Source organism: Marmota flaviventris, chromosome 1 (assembly GCF_047511675.1).
Source record: "Marmota flaviventris isolate mMarFla1 chromosome 1, mMarFla1.hap1, whole genome shotgun sequence".
NCBI classification, from domain to species: domain Eukaryota; kingdom Metazoa; phylum Chordata; class Mammalia; order Rodentia; family Sciuridae; genus Marmota; species Marmota flaviventris.
In genome coordinates, this window is record NC_092498.1 from 13,486,262 (window position 1) to 13,505,451 (window position 19,190).

Here is a 19,190-nt window from a genome sequence, read left to right on the forward strand (position 1 = left end):
GGATGGAGTAGGAGCAACTTCTCTACCCAGAAATGTTCAAAGGAAGGTTAGATATAAACAACAGGCACAGAGCATTACAGCACTTCCTCCTCTTGGGAAACAGCTGCTCTTCTGCAGCTTTACACTGACTTACATCTTTCCTCACCTCCACCCTCCCAGACCAGAGTGCAAGTACTTACAGGTACAAGTCCAAGGAGAGCCGTTAGGAACGATACATTACCTAATATTCACAGGTCAGCAATAAAATAAAACTGTTGGTAATTGGCAGCCTTCAGAACACTTTGATCTGTACTATCTCTTTGATGGTAACAATCCTAAAACATAGGGTAGGTATTTTCAATCTTCATCTATAAATCAGGAAATAGAAGCTAAGAAAAATGACCTGATAAAGGTCACTCAAATAGAGGCAGAGCTGAGTTCACACTAACAATTTTAGTCTTGTAATCCAATGTTCATAGAGTTTGAAGTCAGTAAATCTGGAAAACCACTTTTCAGGCTGAATGTTTATTCATTCATTCAACAAATTCAAAGTTCACTTACTACCAAGTCTCCAAAGCGGAGACCCTCACTCAGAGAGAGATACTTCCCTTTAAGCTCAAATCTTCTACAAAAATTCCCATCATTTCCTCCCTTGACCATGCCCAGAGGACACCTGCACAGCCCACCCCTGCAAAGACAGCTCAACATGACTCTAACCCTCTCATCACAGCTGACCGCACTAGCACTGGAATGAAGATCAAACCTTGCCAATTAGCTGCTCCCTCACAGAAATTGGGATTTGACAGAGTCTGAATCTCATTGTCTGAATCTCTACCTCATACTACATATCTCTCTCTCTCTCTCTCTCTCACACACACACACACACACACACACACACACAGTCAGCATACTATACACACTCAAGCACATGCCATCTACATTAGGTCTGTGGGATCATGTCATGAAATTGACAGGCAAAAATTCAAGAGTTTTAATAAATATTTTTAAATGTTTTTAGTTGTAGATGGGCACAATACCTTTATTTTGTTTATTTAGTTTTTTTTAACTTGATTCTTGGGATCTAACTCAGTGTCTCACACTTGCTAGGCAAGTGTTCTACCACTGAGCCACAATCCCAGCCCATTAATAAATGTATTTTTCCCCAAAAGAGAATGGAATAGCCAGGCGTGGTGGTGCACGCCTGTAATCCCAGCAGCTCTGGAAACTGAGGCAGGAGGATCGCGAGTTCAAAGCCAGCCTCAGCAATGGTGAAGCACTAGGCAACTCAGTAAGACCCTATCTCTAAATAATATACAAAATAGGGTTGGGGATGTGGCTCAGTGGTGGAGTGCCCTTGAGTTCAATCCCCAGTACCAAAATAGAGAGAGAGAGAGAGAGAGAGAGAGAGAGAGAGAGAGAGAGAGAGAGAGAGAGAGAGAGAGAGAGAGAGAGAGAGAGAGAGAGAGAGAGAGAGAATGGAATAGATATGTAGAGAGTAGCAAAAATAGGATACTATTCAATTTGGATACAGTTTGTCCCCTACGGAGTCATGTGTTGGAGGCTTTTTGCCCAGTAGGTGATGTTGGGACGTTATGGAACCTTTAAGAAGTGGAGCTAATGTGGGGTCATTGAGTCACTGGAGTTGTTGCCATTGAAAGGAATTAATGTAGTTCTCACAGGACTTCGCAGAGAGTTGTTATAAAAGTGCAAGACTGGACCTCCCTGATCTTTAGTTTTCTGTCTCACCTTGTGATTTATCTCTTTTGCTCTTTTATAAAACTCCCACCATGATGCCATCTGCCACCATGTGATGCAACCAGAGGGGCCCTCGCTGGGTCAGTGCCATGCTACTTGGACTTTCAAGCTCCCAAATGGGACTATTTTCATCATAGAGTTAACTTGCCATGGGTATTTTGTTTTACCTAAAAAATAGACTAGTGAAAAACCCCAAGAAGCATAAATGGAGCAATGAAGTACCAGTATTTTTGCAATTTCTGTGAAGGCTGATGTACAACTTAATCTTTAATCTTATGTGATTTTCCCAAATCTTCACCCAAAGTATTTTTACTATTACTACCATCATCATCATCACCCTCATCACCTCCCAGGCCCTTACTTCTAGCCAGTTTCTGTGCCATGTAACCAAATGGTTCCTACTAGCCCTGCTATGAAAGCTGTCATTGTCTCCCTTTGTCCACTAACACCACTGAAATTTTCTAACCACTTCAGTTGATCCTATGAGCAATAAAACTTAAAAATGAATCCAGAAGTCCCTCCTGTTATTTGTGTTTTTCTCACTTTTACAATCACTCACAATTGGAGGATCTGCATATATCCACAAAGTCCCTATGACTTGTGGCATTCCACAGAATTATAGATTTTTAGATCAGGAGACACGTACCCTTATAAGTATGTGGTAGCATACTGGGAGATACATAATGCATTTTCTTGGAAATTCAATTTTAATCCAAGATCATTGCAGAAGAATAGTGATTTCAATAAAAAAATCGATTATGAAAATATGGCAGTAAATATAATAATATGCAAATTTATATGATTTTTTTTTCAATACAAAACACTAAATTTTGCAGAGATTCCCCTACAATGAACCCCTGCTAAGTATGTTTTCTTTTAGTCTCACACCCAGAGGAAAACTGTTTAAAGATATAATGAACATCTTAAATTTACTGATAGTGTCTTATGCCAAAGTGTGAGCTCTATCATTTTTGCCTATTGACTTGGCTTCCTTGTCCTGTGTACTTCCTCTTCCTGTTCTGTTCTTTGGGAACAACCATGTCCACACTGTCTCCATCTGGGCACCACTTGAACTCCAGTGTTAGCCAGAAAGAGTTCTCAAAAACACAGTGCTACACAGTGTTCACTTACCGTTCTTTCTATGTTATCCCTATTAGAGATAAACAAAGCAGGGTTTGTTATCCAAGATCTTACAACTCTGTCAGTTTTACCTAAAATCTCCTCTCTCTTATCTCATGTCTGTGGATAAAATAAAACTTAAAAATGAATCCAGAAGTCCCTCTAAAGGAATCCCTACCCACAGATCCTGCCAAGGAATGTGATCTTCTTTATGTGCCTAATCTCAAGATTCCATGTTGGTATCAAAGTTCACTCTATCAGGGATGGGCACCTCACCCAAAGATAGCCAATTCTTAATTGGCAGCTTACAAAGCATCTTCCTATCTGACAACTAGACCTCACAGATTCTCTTTCTGAATGTAAGACATAATTGTTAGCAAAATTAATTATTAGCAATAATAAAATGAAAAGACAGAGAAACAGCTGTGCATGGTGGTGCATGCCTATAATTCCAGTGGCTCAGGAGGCTGAAGCAGGAGAATTGCAAGTTCAAAGCCAGCCTCAGCAAAAACAAAGTGCTAAGCAATTCAGTGAGACCTCTTTCTAAATAAAATACAAAATAGGGCTGGGGATGTGGCTCCATGGTCAAGTGCCCCTGAGTTCAATCCCTGGTACTTAAATAAATAAATAAAAGATAAACAGAAATAAGAGTTGGGCAAAAGAATCCTTGGCCCCATCTCTGAGTACTCTACCCACATCACTTTGACAATTACTTGTGGCAAAAACAAAATTGTTAAAATACAGGAGGTAGAGATATCATTTATTTTGTTTCCTCTCTTGTAGTTCCTGTTTCTGCCTCATCGTGACCAGCAAATCTAGACAGGAAGCATGTTGACCTCTCCAGTCCACTTCCTGGTTCTATATGATTAGGCAGACAAGTAGATTTAGGACCCTTCTTTCCGGCAAGTTCTCTTCTTTCTCTCCTCCAAGTAACTGGGTAAGTATGAACACTTCTGTCTCTCCCCATGTGTACTTCTCCCTCTCCCTCTCCCTCTCTCCACACTCTTGAGCATTCTGGTCCCAAATTATAGATTTCATACTGTGTTCAGCTTCCAATAGTTGTGACCTAAGAATTGAGGCTTAAGGACTTGAGGAGTTTACCTTCATCACATAATGAGAAGCCTGAAGAAGAGAAATTGCTGGTGGTGGTTTCAGCTACTCAAGGAATTCAGAGTGAAAATTTTGAGATTATTTGGGATTTTCCCTAATGGTTGGGGTCCAACTGTAACAAGTAAGTTCAGGCAAATAAAGAAAGAAAAGCAACAGAGGTTTTCTAAGAAATCCCACCCAATTACTTTTTCTTGTGTCTCAGAGGCCACCTCTATCTGGAAGAAAGAAGGTAAATGAAGTTTGTTTGTTTGTTTGTTTGTTTAAGATGGGAATATTGACATGCCCAATAAATATGGAGTCCTGTTGGTAATGAAAAAGAGAGAATTGATATTGCAAAGGTAATTGGCAGTATTTACCATGGGCAGAGGCAAATCAGGTATGTGGACTCTGCCTAGGTCTACTGTATGCTCCAATCCAACTTGTATTAGAACTTTGCCAAAGGGAGCCTTTGGGTACTGCTTTCAGTTTTAAGAGAGTAATACTAACATTATACTCCCACTTCTCTGTTGCTCTTCTCATGTAACAAGAGTAATTGGCAAAGCTGGATTTGGGATTCCTGGGATGTTAGCCTATCTACCATCTAAAACCATCAAAGTCTTTCTTCAATTTCTAACAAGAGTCTACATCTCATTTATGGTGGAGCATTCAAGTGAGTGACAATTGACTCCTTATGTGGATTCTGACAAAAGTTCCAATGTGCATGTGGTGTTCCAGTTTTCTGTAAAGTATGGTTATTACAGAAATTCTGACAAATTTATTTGCTTTTCTTTACATCCCAGTGGTTTTCCAATGTGATAATGCACCAGAATCACTTGAATGGCTTGCTAAAACACAGATTGTAAGGCTCCACCTTTAGGGGTTTTGTTTCATTGAGTTTAAGTGGAACCCAAGAATTTGCACATCTTATAACTCCCCCAGCGAGGGTGATTTCCCCGACATGGCACACTGTGAGCCCTGAGAACTATTTAGTGCAGCATGTAATAGACTGACATTATTGGAGTTCACCTGAATGATTAAAACAGCCAAAGGGCCTACCTAATGCACCTTTCTTTGGATTCAGACAGAAGTCCATAGGTCTGGAACAGAGGACAAGGATTAATGATAAAAACCCTGTTTATCATTAATAAATTATATTATTATTAATATCCAGAACCTTGCCTACAACTTTTGAGGACTATAGTTTTGTAGGCAGGACAAGGTTCACTGCCCATTTCTCTCTTCTCTTAGGATGAGTGTTTTCCTGAATGGCTACACAATGATGGGTTATGAAAGACTTTCAGCCTCTCATCTTCCACACACAAAACATGTTTGAATCCCAGGAGTGAATTCACCTAGATTCAAGCAAGATCTACATACTACATCTCTAAGACAGTAAATTTGCTCAAATTATAATCTTGGATTTAAATTGAATGACCAAATAAAGGGATAAAATTCAAATTAATGTGTCATGTTTAATGCAGAGCAAAGAAAGAATAATACATAATCCCTGCTCTTGAAGAACTTGATGTAAATTCAGAATACACATGTTTTAAAAAACACAAATTTTAATAAATGCTACAATGGTGGTATGAATAAAGGGTAATAGAAGCAAAGTCGATGGAGGAATCCTATAAGAAGGGAATCAAAAAGACCTCATGTCAGATCTGATTAAGAAATTGTGAGCAATTTTCTTTTACACTCCAGGGCCTTGATTTACTAATAGCTATGTCAACCCACTAGGTATATAGACATGTTATTTCTGAGAGTCCAAGGAGATTTTTCCCACTCCTTTCCTTAGCCAGAATAGTAGTCTCGAGGTATGAGACCCACTTACCCACACTCAATTTTTCTCTCTCCTGGGAAGGGATGAGCTATTGCCTTCCTCCCTGCATTACACTGAGGCGGCTCAGAGGGTCTCAACAGCCAGAAACTTAATGTTAAAAGTAGGGCTGAGGCTGGAAAGAATATTGTTACCAGGCATCTCCACAAAATGAGAGCATCTTCTCCACCCCAAACCTCAGGTTGGTAGTTAGGCTTAGAGGAAATCAGAAATCTAGTGTCAGAATTCTAGTTCCTCATTAATTTAGTGACTTTGGCCAAGATATTTAACTAATTAACTTTCTTGAAACTTTCTCATTAGTAAAATGGAAGTATCATTACATTCTTTGTGAGGCAACTATAATATTAAAGGATATCCAGCTTACAGTATAGCATTAAATGCAGTCTAAAATTTCAATTGTGTGAAATATAGGACCTTATTATTGCTTGATTAAAGAAAACACCGCTGGGGTTCTCAAGCACCCTGAACAGGCCAGGAATTGCACACTTCACGGTGGTCTGGCGCCACCTAGTGGTAGATTTAAATAATGCGAGGAGAACGCGTCCAGGCTGGCTGAACTTCCAGGAAAATTCTATGAGTCCAGGACCACCTATTTCTTTGTTTGATTATCTGGAGAAATAGGAAACCTGGGGACTCCTCCTCGACTTGCTTAGAGTAGGTTGCCGGTCTTTCCCACTTGTCTGGTACAAGCCTCCCCATTGCTGTCTGCCTAACCCCAGTGCAGACAGTGCAGGAACAGAATCCAGCCCCTATTTAGGAATGTCAGCAGGTGGGAGGACAGAAGGGAACTGAAGACCTACCACCTTATCTTATAATGCACACAGAAGCTAAAAAAAAAAAAAAAAAAGTCTCCTGGGCCACACACCCAGCCTGAGTTGGCCGCTGCAGGTTTTCCTCCTCCAAGAGTCACCCTGGACTCCTTCCTGCTTCTGAAGCACTGTTCCTTCCTCCCCGGTGCTTCCTAGGTGCCAGTCCAGTCTTCAGTGCTTTCCACCACGGCTAGGGGACTTGTTTTCTGAATGGTTCCTCCTCATAGTAGGGAAAGGAGAAATACTGGGGAGCCATAATGACCAGATTATACTATAAGCCACATGCATGTATGAATATGTAAGAATAATCCCACAATTATGTTAGTTATAACATGCAAATAAAAAGAAATAAACATTTTAATAAAAAACGATACCTCCTTGGTTTCAGACTCCTGTTAGTTGTCTATCTCACTAATATCAAACTGCTTCTTTTAAATTAACACGATCTGAAGCCATCAGTGGGGGTTTCCCTCTAGAGTAAAAGAGCCTCCTTCCCTAAGGACTATGCTCTCTTCATATATCAATTAACATTTCACACAGTCCCTGGTAATTCGTCTTATTTTCTCTTCACTTCACTGGTATTTACCTGCCCTCTGTCCATCTCTGCCCTTTTGCTTTGGGTCTGGATAGGTTGGGCAAGGTGTTCACTGTCGGCAGCAAAGGGCTGAGGAGTCTTAGCTCAGTGACACTCAAACCAAAAAAACACTTTGCTCTCAAAAATATATATATTTGCTTGACTTTGAACCCAATCTACCTATAGCAAATTTGCCCCATTGCCAGTGTTAAAATTAAACTAATCAGTGTTTTGTGTAACCAGGTATAGAGGTTTCTGCAATCATTCTGTCAATAATGTAATTTCAGGGCTTTCTTTCCCTAAGGCCTGTGCCTCTGGTTTTTAGGACCTGGCTGCTACTTCTCATACCCATGCAAGAAGGCAAGGTGAGAGAGGAGTTGATGTAAGTGGAATGCACCTGAGTAACTAGCCCGAATTTTTACAGAGCTTTCAAATGTAATTGTGAAATCCACCCATATTCCTTTAGAGATCAAGGAAAATTCCAGATGCTGGAAGGCCCAAGGGTAACAAATATTGGGAAATGTTTGAAAGGGGAGAATCCTAAATCTTGGAATGTAAAACCATATGTGTTAGAATGTATTCCCTGGAATGTTAAAAAGTACAACATTTTTATATTATAAAATATATCATATAAATATATATAATATAAATAAATAATATAAAATATATAATATGTGCAGACTGAGGGGATACTATAGACAACTAAATATTTGTTTTGTGAAAATAAGTGCCTTCATGAAGCTTACATTTTTCAGTGGGGAAAGTGGATACTGGCAATAAATAATTGAATATATACAGAAAGATAAAACAGATTCAACATTATAGTAAGCACCCAAGATAAGGTAAGGGATGCCATTTATAGGATGGTCAGGGAAAGTCTTTCCAGTGAACTTTTGAGAAGCAAGTGAGACACTGAAACACAAAACGTAAAAGCAGTTCAGGTCGTGAGAAATACAAATGTAGTGGTCCTGCATTGAGAGTGCTTGGTGAGTTCACAGAACAAGAAAAATCCTCATGGCTGGCATGGAAGAAGGGGAAAAGCAAGTGTCCCCGATGACATCTGAAAAGAACAGGGGTCCTGACTGTGAAACACCCATAGGCCACTGTAGGGACTAAGCTTTTACGGGGAGGGAGATTAGAGACCCTGAAAGATTTGAACAGAGAAATGACCCAACCTAAGTTATATTATCAGGATCATTATTGTTACTTTGTGGAATACTATATGAGAGAGTGAGGCTGAGAAGCAGAGAGAGCAGTTTAAAGCCTCCTGCAGTAATCCAGGCTGGATACTGTCCCTCCCTCTACTTCATGGCCAGGTGCTCATCTTGCTCAGGTCAACACCCCTCTTGTCAAGTACAGTGTCTAGTACAACAGTGATGGGTGAATGAAGCCTTTAGAATGGCAACTAAAATAGCAGTCACCTGTTGGACTAGAGGAAGAACAATTCAGTTGTCCATATAGAAACACATTCTATGGAAAGTCATGACTCTGAGATATAGAAGAAATGCAAATGGAAGGAGACACTATTTCAAACCTTAGTTCACCAAGAATATCTGCTTTGCCTGCTGCCAGTTTCATTGAAACCTATAAGCAAATCCGATTCTCATTTCCACTCCCACCAGTCCAGATGGGCATGCAAAACTGGACCCTATCTGGTTGGAAAACTGAGACCCTATCTCATTTGCATCTCTGATGCTATACTGTGGTCCTCTGGGGAGACTGCTGTACATGAATACCTGGATTTAGGAAGTGCTTCTCCATTATTCCAAAGAGTAGAACCAGCAGTCATCTACCCTCATAATGAGCCTTCACGTGTATCCAAGAAACATTCTAAAGCAACAAGATCCCTCAAAGATTCCTGTCAGGGCTTTTAGTGTACCTACTTTGGGACATAACTAGGGCAAGATCTGGGTGTTTTGTAAAGGAAAGTCCTGATTCAGAATGTACTCTTACCCTCCTCTGCTGAGTAGTGTCTGAATTTTAAATGAACCAGTCACCAAGAGAAGCATCATGTTGACTCTGACTCCTGTCTTAACTCTGTCCTATAAAGCCAAGATTCATTTCTGTTCCTTTCAATCCTGGAGTTTGCAGTGGGGATCTTGGCCAATGTATTCATTTTCTTGATGAACTTTAGAAATATGGTAAAGAGACAGCCACTTAGCAACTGTGACCTTGTGCTGATGTGTCTGAGCATCTCCCGGCTTTTTCTGCATGGGCTGCTGTTTCTCGGAGCCATCCAGTTTACTCTCTGCCAGCAGATGAAAGACCCACTGAATCACAACTACCAAACTGTCATTATGCTGTGGATGATTGCACATCAAGTCAACCTTTGGCTCACCATCTGCCTTAGTCTCCTGTATTGCTCCAAGATTGTCCGTTTCTCCAACACCTTCTTCCTCTGCTGCACAGGCTGGATCTCCAGGAAGATCCCCCAGGTGCTCCTGTGTGCTGTTCTTTTCTCCTGCATCTGCATTGTCCTCTGTTTATGGAACTTTTTTTAGCATATCTCACTTCACAGTCACAGATGTTATCCATGAACAATCAGAACTCAATTTGCCAATTACAAAACTCAGTTTTCTTTTATTCATTTATCTTCTGCAATGTGGGATCTCTCTCCCCTTTCCTTTATTTTCTAGTTTCTTTAGGGTTCCTGGTTATCTTCCTCAGAGGTCACATGAGAACAATGAAATCCCAAACCAGAGACACTCACACCTCCAGCCAGAGGCCCATATCAAAGCCCTCATACACTTGACTTAGCTTCTTTCTCTGTTTCTATGCAGTGTGGTTCTGTGCTGCTCTCATCTCAGTGCCCATATTGATACTGTGGCACAGCAAGGTTGGGGTGATGGTTTGTATAGGAATGATGGCAGCTTGCCCCTCCGGACATGCAGTCAACCTAATCTCGGGAATGCCAAGCTGAGGTGGCAGTGAGGACCACTCTACTCTGGGTTCAGAGATGCCCAAATATAAGGACCGACCACAAGACACTTTTCTGAGAGTGGGCATAAAAAGGAGTTTTCATGAATGCATCTCTGACTCTTTATGAAGCCTTGAAATTCCTTCTATAAAAATAACTGGAAGTCTTCTACATCAGTGGACTCATTCATAGAAAAATTAAATAATTAAAGCTGTATAAGTGATCTAAGCAAGTATAATGATGTTGGTTCCAGAGGTTGGTATAACCAAATGATCAAGATAGAGAGGTGAGATGTTCAATGTAAATCCTTTATATGCTATAGCTTATTATTGCTTGGTCTGAGTCAAACCATGAGAAAGCACCTCTTCTTAAGGAATACCTACATCTCAAGATAATATGACTTGCTTTTAACATGACTACTAACCCTTTTTCTCAAAACTGATTGCTAGAAAAATATTTGAGAATATTTGCTACTATGGCAATTATACAATCCTATTTAAATTCCACAATTTTCATGGGAAAATAAGGTATGAAAAGAAAAACCTAGAGAAAGAATTATGTCAGAACTTCAGCTTCAAAATGCACTATATTATAACTCCTATGGACCAGTGGATAGGGGTTCATTTTTTTTTTTTTTTGAAAATACACTGATTTCTGAAATGTGCTTCCATCTGCTTTATACAAGAGATGAGAGGTAGAGGTTTGCTCAGTAGTGGCCCTGGATACCAGAGCCTTGTGTGAGCCTCTGACTCTGCTCAGTTTGCCTTTGAAGTTAAGTGCTTTGCTGCCAACCACTTGTCATTCTAAAGAAGGAATCTGCCAAAACAAAACACCTAGCTGAAAGGCAGGTTTGGGATTTCAGCATTCTCTGTCTTCCTGTGTAGAACCTAATCAGGAACGATAGAAAAAATGTACACCAGACACTTCAGTACAGAAAGGCCTCAAAGCCATAGCAGGTCACCACCAAGGCTCCTACTCATGCCATCTGTCCATGCTACCAGAAAGCTGCTTCCTTCTCTCAGGCACCTGTTCCTGATATATCCAATTCTTCCTCTCAGTTTTCGTAAACAAATTAGCCTTTTCTTTACCTTCAATGATTACAAATTAGTAACATACATTTGAGGATTTTGCATATCCTGTCATGACTTGAGAGCTCATTTCTTTTTGTCCTAAATAATAATACATTGTCTACTATACCACATTTAATTCATCCATTTAGTGAAGGACATCACTGTTGCTTCCAAGTTTTGGCAATTATGAATTAATCTGCTATAAACATCCATGTGAAGATCTTTTGGTGGACTTGAATCTTCAATTGCTTTGGGCAAATTCCAAGGAAATCCAATGCTGGATCATATGGAAAGATTTGGTTTTGTAAGAAATTACCAAACTGTCTTCCAAAGTAGTTATAAATTTTGCACCCCCACGATCAGTGAATGAGAGTTCCCATTGCTTCACCTCTTTGCACACATGTGGTATTGTCACTGATTTAGATTTTTGTCATTCTAATAGGCATGTGATGGTATCTTGTTTGAGTTTGCATTTCCCTGATAAGTGATATGAAACATGTTTTCATGTTTATTTGTATGATTTATTTTAATATTATTTTTTGAGACTCATCCATAATATCATATGAATCACAACTTATTTATCCACTCATGATTGATGAATAATTTTGTTGTTTATAATTTGGGGCCATTATGAATGAAGTATTTATAAATATTCTTGTAAATAACTAGGAGTGAAATTACTGTGTCATAAAGTTGATGAACATTTAACTGTATAGAAACTATTAAATAGTTCCCCAAAGTGATCACAACATTTTATGTTCTCATCAGAAATGTAGGAAAGATGTTCCACATTCTCACCAACAGTAATTAGGTATTGACAGTCTTTTTAATTCTGGTCATTCTAGTGGAAGTGAGATGTTTTTAGTTTGCATTTCCATGATAATTGTTTAGAGCACTTCTTCATGTGTTTGCCCATATTTTAATACCAAGTTTTTTATTACTTACTTGAAGGACTTTATTCATTTGTAGGATTTGTATGTGTATGTGTTATATATGCATATTATATACTTACACAATTTATGTAAATATAACTCATAGCTTTATATTGAGTTCTCTTTTATTATTGATTTGTAGAAGTTTGTATTGAGTGTGCAAAATATATACAAATATACATACTTGCCTGTGTGTGTGCGTGAAATAAATATATTCTGGAGATAAGATATATATATATACAACATTTTAACCCAAACTCTGATTTGCCTTTTCATTTTCTTAATAGTGTGCTGATGAGCACACATTCTGAATTTTACATCTGACCTTTTTTTAATCTTTAATATTTATGCTTTTTTATGTTCCTTCGAAGAAACATCTACCTGCCTCTAAAATGCAAAAGTAGTCTCCTATTATTTCCTCTAGAATTTTAATTGCCTTTTCATTTTTATATTTGGAACTATAAATCATCTTGAATTATTTGTGTGTGCAATGCTAAGTAGAGTTGAAATTTATTTTTTGAATGTCTTCCTAGGTAGCCCAGCATCACTTACTGAAGAATTTATATTTCCTCAATAAATTTGTTTGATGTCTTTGTTATAAATCGTGTGATTAAACATGCATGAATCTCTTTCTGGTCTCTATATTATGTTCCATCTATTTGTCTAGCTTTAACCAATACTTTACTTCTTGATTACTAGAAATTGCTTGTTAGTTTCAAAACAAGAATTGTGAGTTTTCCAAATTTACTTTTTTCTTTTTCAAAATTTTTCGCTAAACTTGATGAATAAATTTTGGGAAAATTTATGTGTGTGTGTGTCTGTGTATTCCTGCGTGTGTGTGTACTCTCCTATTGGAATTATAATTGTTATTGGGTTGAATCTGACTGTCATTTTGAAGAGAACTGACTTCTTGAAAACATTCAGTCTGACAATCTATGAACATGAATATCTCTTCACTTATTTGTTTAATTTCTCTCAATATTTGTATTTGGAGGGCAATTTTTTATAAAATTATCATTATTTAATATTTTACGATGTTAATTGTTTAAAATTTCACTCAATTATTTGCTGCCAGTTTATAAAAATGCAATTGATTTTTGTATATTAATTGTGTGTTTTGTAATCTTCCTAAATCAATGCATTTCTCCACCCTTATTTTATTATTTATTCTTTGTGTAAGAGTAGTATTATTTCTTCCTAAATTTTTTATATCATTCACCAGAGAAGTCATGTAGGCCTGATATTTTCTATTTAGGAAGGTTTATTTTTGTATAATTTATTTAGTAGATATAATACTATTAAGATATCCAATTTTTTCTTGAATTTATTTTGAAAAGTTATATTGTTTAAGGAATCTGTCCATTCTATGTAGGTTTTTAACTTTATTGCCATACATTTCATCATATAGCATTCCCTATTAACATTTTATTGTGTATTGTATCTGTTTTATACCTCCTACTTCATTCCAAATATTTATAACTGTATGGTCTCTTTTCAACACATCACTCTAACTAGTTACTTAAAAATTTATTAATTTTTCTAAGAAATCAGCTTATTATCTTCCTTCTACTTTCTTTGGTTTAATTTCTATACCTGCTTTTGTTTTTTAAGAGAATTAGATAGTTGGTTTTAAATCTTTTTTCTGCTCAAATATAATGCTTTACATTTTTTTCTAGACATTTCTTTGTTGCATCCCACAAATTTCAATATGTTGCATTTTCATTTCTATTTGATTTGAAATTTTATCTAATTATATATGTTGTTTAACTCATGTGCTATAATTTTTTTTTTAATTTCCAAGAATTTAGGACTTCACTAGACATCTTACTAAAACTGATTTATAATTTAATTCTATCATCATCAAGAACATGTTCTATAATATTTCAATATTTTGGCATTTATGGAAACTTAGTCTATATATTTTCTACCTTTGTGAATTATTCATGTGTACTTGAAAATAATGTGAAGTTGTTGAGTGCAGTGCTTTGTAACTATCAATTAGGGCAAGTTGTTTGGTAGTGTCCCTGACAGCTTCCATATTCTTACTGACTTTTTGACTCATTTTTATCTCAAATATTAATAGGTATAAAATATCTTGTATTATAATTGTAACTTTGTCTACCTCTCTCTTAGTTCTGTCAGTGTTTGTTTCATCCTTTTTGAAGTTCTGATGATAAATACATGTTTACTACTAGAATATCTATTTGGTGAATTAACACTTTTGTAATTTCAGAATGACCCTTTTAACTTTCACACTTGTTTTGAAGTCTACCTTTACTATTATTAAGAAAGTCACCCTAGCTCTCATATGCTTTGTTTGCTTGGTTAACTTTCCTATCTAATTGCTTTCAAAAAGCTCTTTTTATTTGCAAAACATTTGCTAATAAAAAGCAATGAGTCAATATATGGAAAGTGCTTTTAAAAATACTGTTGAGTCAAGAATACTATATCCAGCAAAACTGTCCTTCAAATCTGAGGATGAAATTGAGAACTTCCCAGATAATCAGATGAGGGAGTTTGTTGCCATTAGACCTGTGCTGAAAGATATACTTAAAGGAGCAGTGTAGGGTGAAATGAAAGGACACTAGATAGCCACATGAAGAAATAAAGGTCTTAATAAATGTAAATACATAGGCAATCATAAAAGCTAGCATTATTAAACCAACAGTTAATAATTCTACTTCTTTGTTTTCTACATGAATAAGGATTTAATACATTAAAAATTATTAATCTAAAAACTAGTATCATACTTATGCCTTGAAATTCCACATTTTGTTTTTTGCATAATTTGAAAGACTCATACATTTAAATATTATTGGTTTATACTTTAGTCATAAAGTGTATAAAGATGTAATTTTATGACATCAACAGTTGAAGGGGATACAAAGCATAAGATTTTAAGCCAACTTAAATTCAAATTAGAATGCCATAACTTTAGAATATTAAACATAATCTCCATTTTGGTACCCAAAATTAAATAGCTATAGAATATACACAAAGAGGGAATAAGGAAGAAATTTAAACATTTTACTGTAAAAGAAATTTAATAAATACAAAAGAAGACAGTAATGAAGGAATAAGTTGAAATGTGATAATCCATACAGAAACTTAAATGATGAAAGTTCCTCCTCCATCAGGAAATGTGTGAAACTCTCCAGTCAGAAGACAGACATTGGCAGAATGCACAAAATCTCAGGATCAAGCTATTTGCTGTCACAAGAGAATCACTTAGGATCCAATGACAAATACAGATTGAAAGTGAAGGATTGGAAAAAAAGGCATTCCCTACAATTGCTATGTATGGAAAAGTGATATCAAATGGCTATACTTGCATCAGACAAAATAGAGTGTGAATTTAAAAAATTGTAAGAAACAGAAGGATATTACATATTAATAAAAGGTTTAATATGACTAAAAGATATAATTATATACATTATGGACCTAAAGATGGACCATCAAAATATATGAAGGTAGACCAGGGACAAGATGACAGATGAACATGAGGCAGCATTTCTCTTAGCTCAGCTACCCAGAACTCAAACAGTTGGAATACCACATCTCTCCAAGGCTTAGAGTGAAAAATCCTGAGACTGGAGGGGCAGTCTGTCCTAGCTGAACCAGAGGCTGATTGACTCATTAATCAGATATTAAAAAAAAAAAAAAAAACTCACCACCAGAGTTTATCAGTAGTCCACAGAGAGCTCTTGGGACTGCAGTGTGGTGGAGCCTGCAGAAACTAGATTCTTGAGTTTGCAGCTAGGTCTATGTGGGCCTGTCTGAACCTAGCAAACCTGTGGAAAGTCAGACAGATTAGAGATGGTGGAGAGAGACTGGCTCTTCTCAGCTCCATGAGTCCTGCAACTCGCAGGAACTGGCAAGGCCTGCAGTAGTGGGTCATAAGGTTGGAAGAGAGGGTATGAAGGCATTTTGCTCTCAGCTTGCCTAGTCAGCTGGTCCAGCACCCATCCTGTTCCTGGGGCCCACCAGGGCAGGCACTCGCTGGGTCTCAGCACCAGCCTGCACTCAGGCTCCCTCCCCAGTCCAGCATCCACCAGTCCTGGGACCATCAGGTCCAGCAACAGTCCTGCAACCAACATAGCCCTCTGGCTCCCCAGTTGCCAGTCTCCCAACCTCCCATCACTGTGTATTAGGCAGCTGCTTCCCTGCCAGACCTGCCTGGTCCAGCACACAACTTCTGGGCCACAGGTTCCAGGGCCCAGTCTTAAGCTACCCAGCATAGAACAACTGGGCCCCTGACATGACCAGGCCCCAACTTGCTCCACATGCCCCTTAGATACCAGATTGGCCTGGACTAGCACGTAGCCTTGCCACGGGCCTTCAGGATCAAGTCCCAGGCCCTAATACAACTAGTACCCAGTCATAGCCAGCTGCTTTGCTGCCCACCTGCAGCCCAGCTTCTTTAGCACCACTTCACCTCCAGGCCTACAGCCCAGCCTACCCACACTAATATCCCAAGAAGGAAAATTAGGGAGAAAATGAGAAATTATATGCCATCTATGTATGATATATCAAAGTGCATAAATGCATTCTTCTGTCATGTATCACTAACTAAAACAAATTAAAAAATTAAAAGGAATAAAAATTTAAAAAGGGATCAAAGACCTTCATATGATATATAAAACAAGAAAACCCTCAGAAGAAAGCATATGGCTGAAGCTGTACAATTGAATTTGAAAATGAATTTTTTGGTGGACCAATGGTACAGAATAGAGGACACAGAGACTAATCCACAAAGCTATAACTATCTTATATTTGATAAAGGAGCTAAAAGCATGCAATGGAGGAAGGATAGCATCTTCAACAAATGGTGTTGGGAAAACTGGAAATCCATACGCAACAAAATGAAACTGAATCCCCTCCTCTCGCCATGCACAAAAGTTAACTCAAAGTGGATCAAGGAGCTAGATATCAAATCAGAGACTCTGCGTCTGATAGAAGAAAAAGTTGGCTCCGATCTACATATTGTGGGGTCGGGCTCCAAATTCCTTAATAGGACACCCATAGCACAAAAGTTAATAACAAGAATCAACAAATGGGACTTACTTAAACTGAAAAGTTTTTTCTCAGCAAGAGAAACAATAAGAGAGGTAAATAGGGAGCCTACATCATGGGAACAAATTTTTACTCCTCACACTTCAGATACAGCCCTAATATCCAGAGTATACAAAGAACTCAAAAAATTAAACAGTAAGAAAACAAATAACCCAATCAACAAATGGGCCAAAGACCTGAACAGACACTTCTCAGAGGAGGACATACAATCAATCAACAAGTACATGAAAAAATGCTCACCATCACTAGCAGTCAGAGAAATGCAAATCAAAACCACCCTAAGATACCATCTCACTCCAGTAAGATTGGCAGCCATTATGAAGTCAAACAACAACAAGTGCTGGAGAGGATGTGGGGAAAAGGGTACTCTTGTACATTGCTGGTGGGACTGCAAACTGGTGCGGCCAATTTGGAAAGCAGTATGGAGATTCCTGGGAAAGCTGGGAATGGAACCACCATTTGACCCAGCTATTGCCCTTCTCAGACTATTCCCTGAAGACCTTAAAAGAACGTACTACAGGGATACTGCTACATCGATGTTCATAGCAGCACAATTCACAATTGCTAGACTGTGGAACCAACCCAGATGCCCTTCAATAGATGAATGGATAAAAAAAAAAGTGGCATTTATACACAATGGAGTATTTTGCAGCACTAAAAATGACAAAATCATGGAATTTGCAGGGAAATGGATGGCACTAGAGCAGATTATGCTTGGTGAAGCTAGCCAATCCCTAAAAAACAAATACCAAATGTCTTCTTTGATATAATGAGAGCAACTAAGAACAAAGCAGGGAAGAAGAGCAAGAAGAAAAGATTAACATTAAACAGATACATGAGGTGGGAGGGAAAGGGAGAGAAAAGGGAAATTGCATGGTAATGGAGGGAGACCCGCATGGTTATACAAAATTACATATAAGAGGTTGTGGGGGCTGACGTTGTGGCTCAGCGGTAGAGCACTCGCCTAGCACATGCGAGGCCCTGGGTTCGATCCTCAGCACCACATACAAACAAAGATGTTGTCCGCTGAAAACTAAAAAATAAATAAATAAATATTAAAAAAAAAAAAAGAGGTTGTGAGGGGAATGGGAAAATAAACAAGGAGAGAAATGAATTACAGTAGATGGGGTAGAGAGAGAAGATGGGAGGGTAGGGGAGGGGAGATAGTAGAGGATAGGAAAGGTAGCAGAATACAACAGTTACTAATAGGGCATTATGTAAAAATGTGGATGTGTAACCAATGTGATTCTGCAATCTGTATTTGGGGTAAAATTGGGAGTTCAAAACCCACTTGAATCAAATGTATGAAATATGATATGTCAAGAGCTTTGTAATGTTTTGAACAACCAATAAAAAAAAAGAAAATGAATTTTTTGGCTATGACATCAAGTGCTTGAATAACAAAAGAAAAAAATATACAAATTGGAATTCATTTTGAAAATTTTTAAATTTTGTGCATTGAAAGACAATGTCAACAAAGTAAAAAAGGCAACTCACAGAGGGAGAAAACATTTGTAAACCATATATCATCTATCCCTGACAAGGGATTAATATTTAGTATTTATACAGAGTTCTTAAAATCCAACAATAAAAAAATTCCAATTCAAAAATGGACAAAGGACTTTAAATAGACATTTCTCCAAAGATAAATAAATCACCAATAAGCACTTGAAAAGATGCTCAACATCACTAATCATTAGGGAAATGAAAATCAAAACTATATGAACAACCATATTACAATGGTTATAATTTTTAAAAACCATAAAGTAACAAGTGATGTTGAGGATGTAGAGAAACAGGAACCTGTGTGCTGTTGGTGGGAATATAAACTAGTACATCAATTGGTACACAGTATGGATTGATATATAGGTACTGGAAAACAGTATGGTGGTTACTAAAAAAGTTAAAAATAGAATTATCCTATCATCCAACAATAGAATGTATGGGCATTTGACCAAAAGACTTGAAAACAGGGTCAAGAAGAGACTAATTATTACCATGTTCATTGTACCATTATTCACAATAACTAGAAT

The 19,190-nt window shown here is 37.7% G+C and overlaps 1 protein-coding gene and 1 long non-coding RNA gene across 4 annotated transcripts; both read left to right on the plus strand.

The window, feature by feature from the left end:
- The first annotated feature begins 3,715 nt into the window (after nt 1-3,715).
- On the plus strand, nt 3,716-5,400 carry LOC114105645 (uncharacterized). Of its 3 annotated transcripts, none has more exons than XR_011707407.1 (3): nt 3,716-3,790; nt 3,903-4,612; nt 5,191-5,400. It is a non-coding gene; the product is annotated as an uncharacterized lncRNA (long non-coding RNA). The 3 variants fall into 3 exon arrangements; XR_003585064.2 differs by having other exon boundaries at nt 3,737-4,192; nt 4,491-4,612; XR_011707406.1 differs by having other exon boundaries at nt 3,737-4,612.
- A 3,775-nt stretch (nt 5,401-9,175) lies between these two features.
- Tas2r38 (taste 2 receptor member 38) lies at nt 9,176-10,085 on the plus strand. The gene is given in 4 exon segments (XM_027952166.2): nt 9,176-9,218; nt 9,221-9,657; nt 9,659-9,739; nt 9,741-10,085. Coding segments are annotated over 4 exon segments (906 nt in total).
- The last annotated feature ends 9,105 nt before the right edge of the window (nt 10,086-19,190 follow it).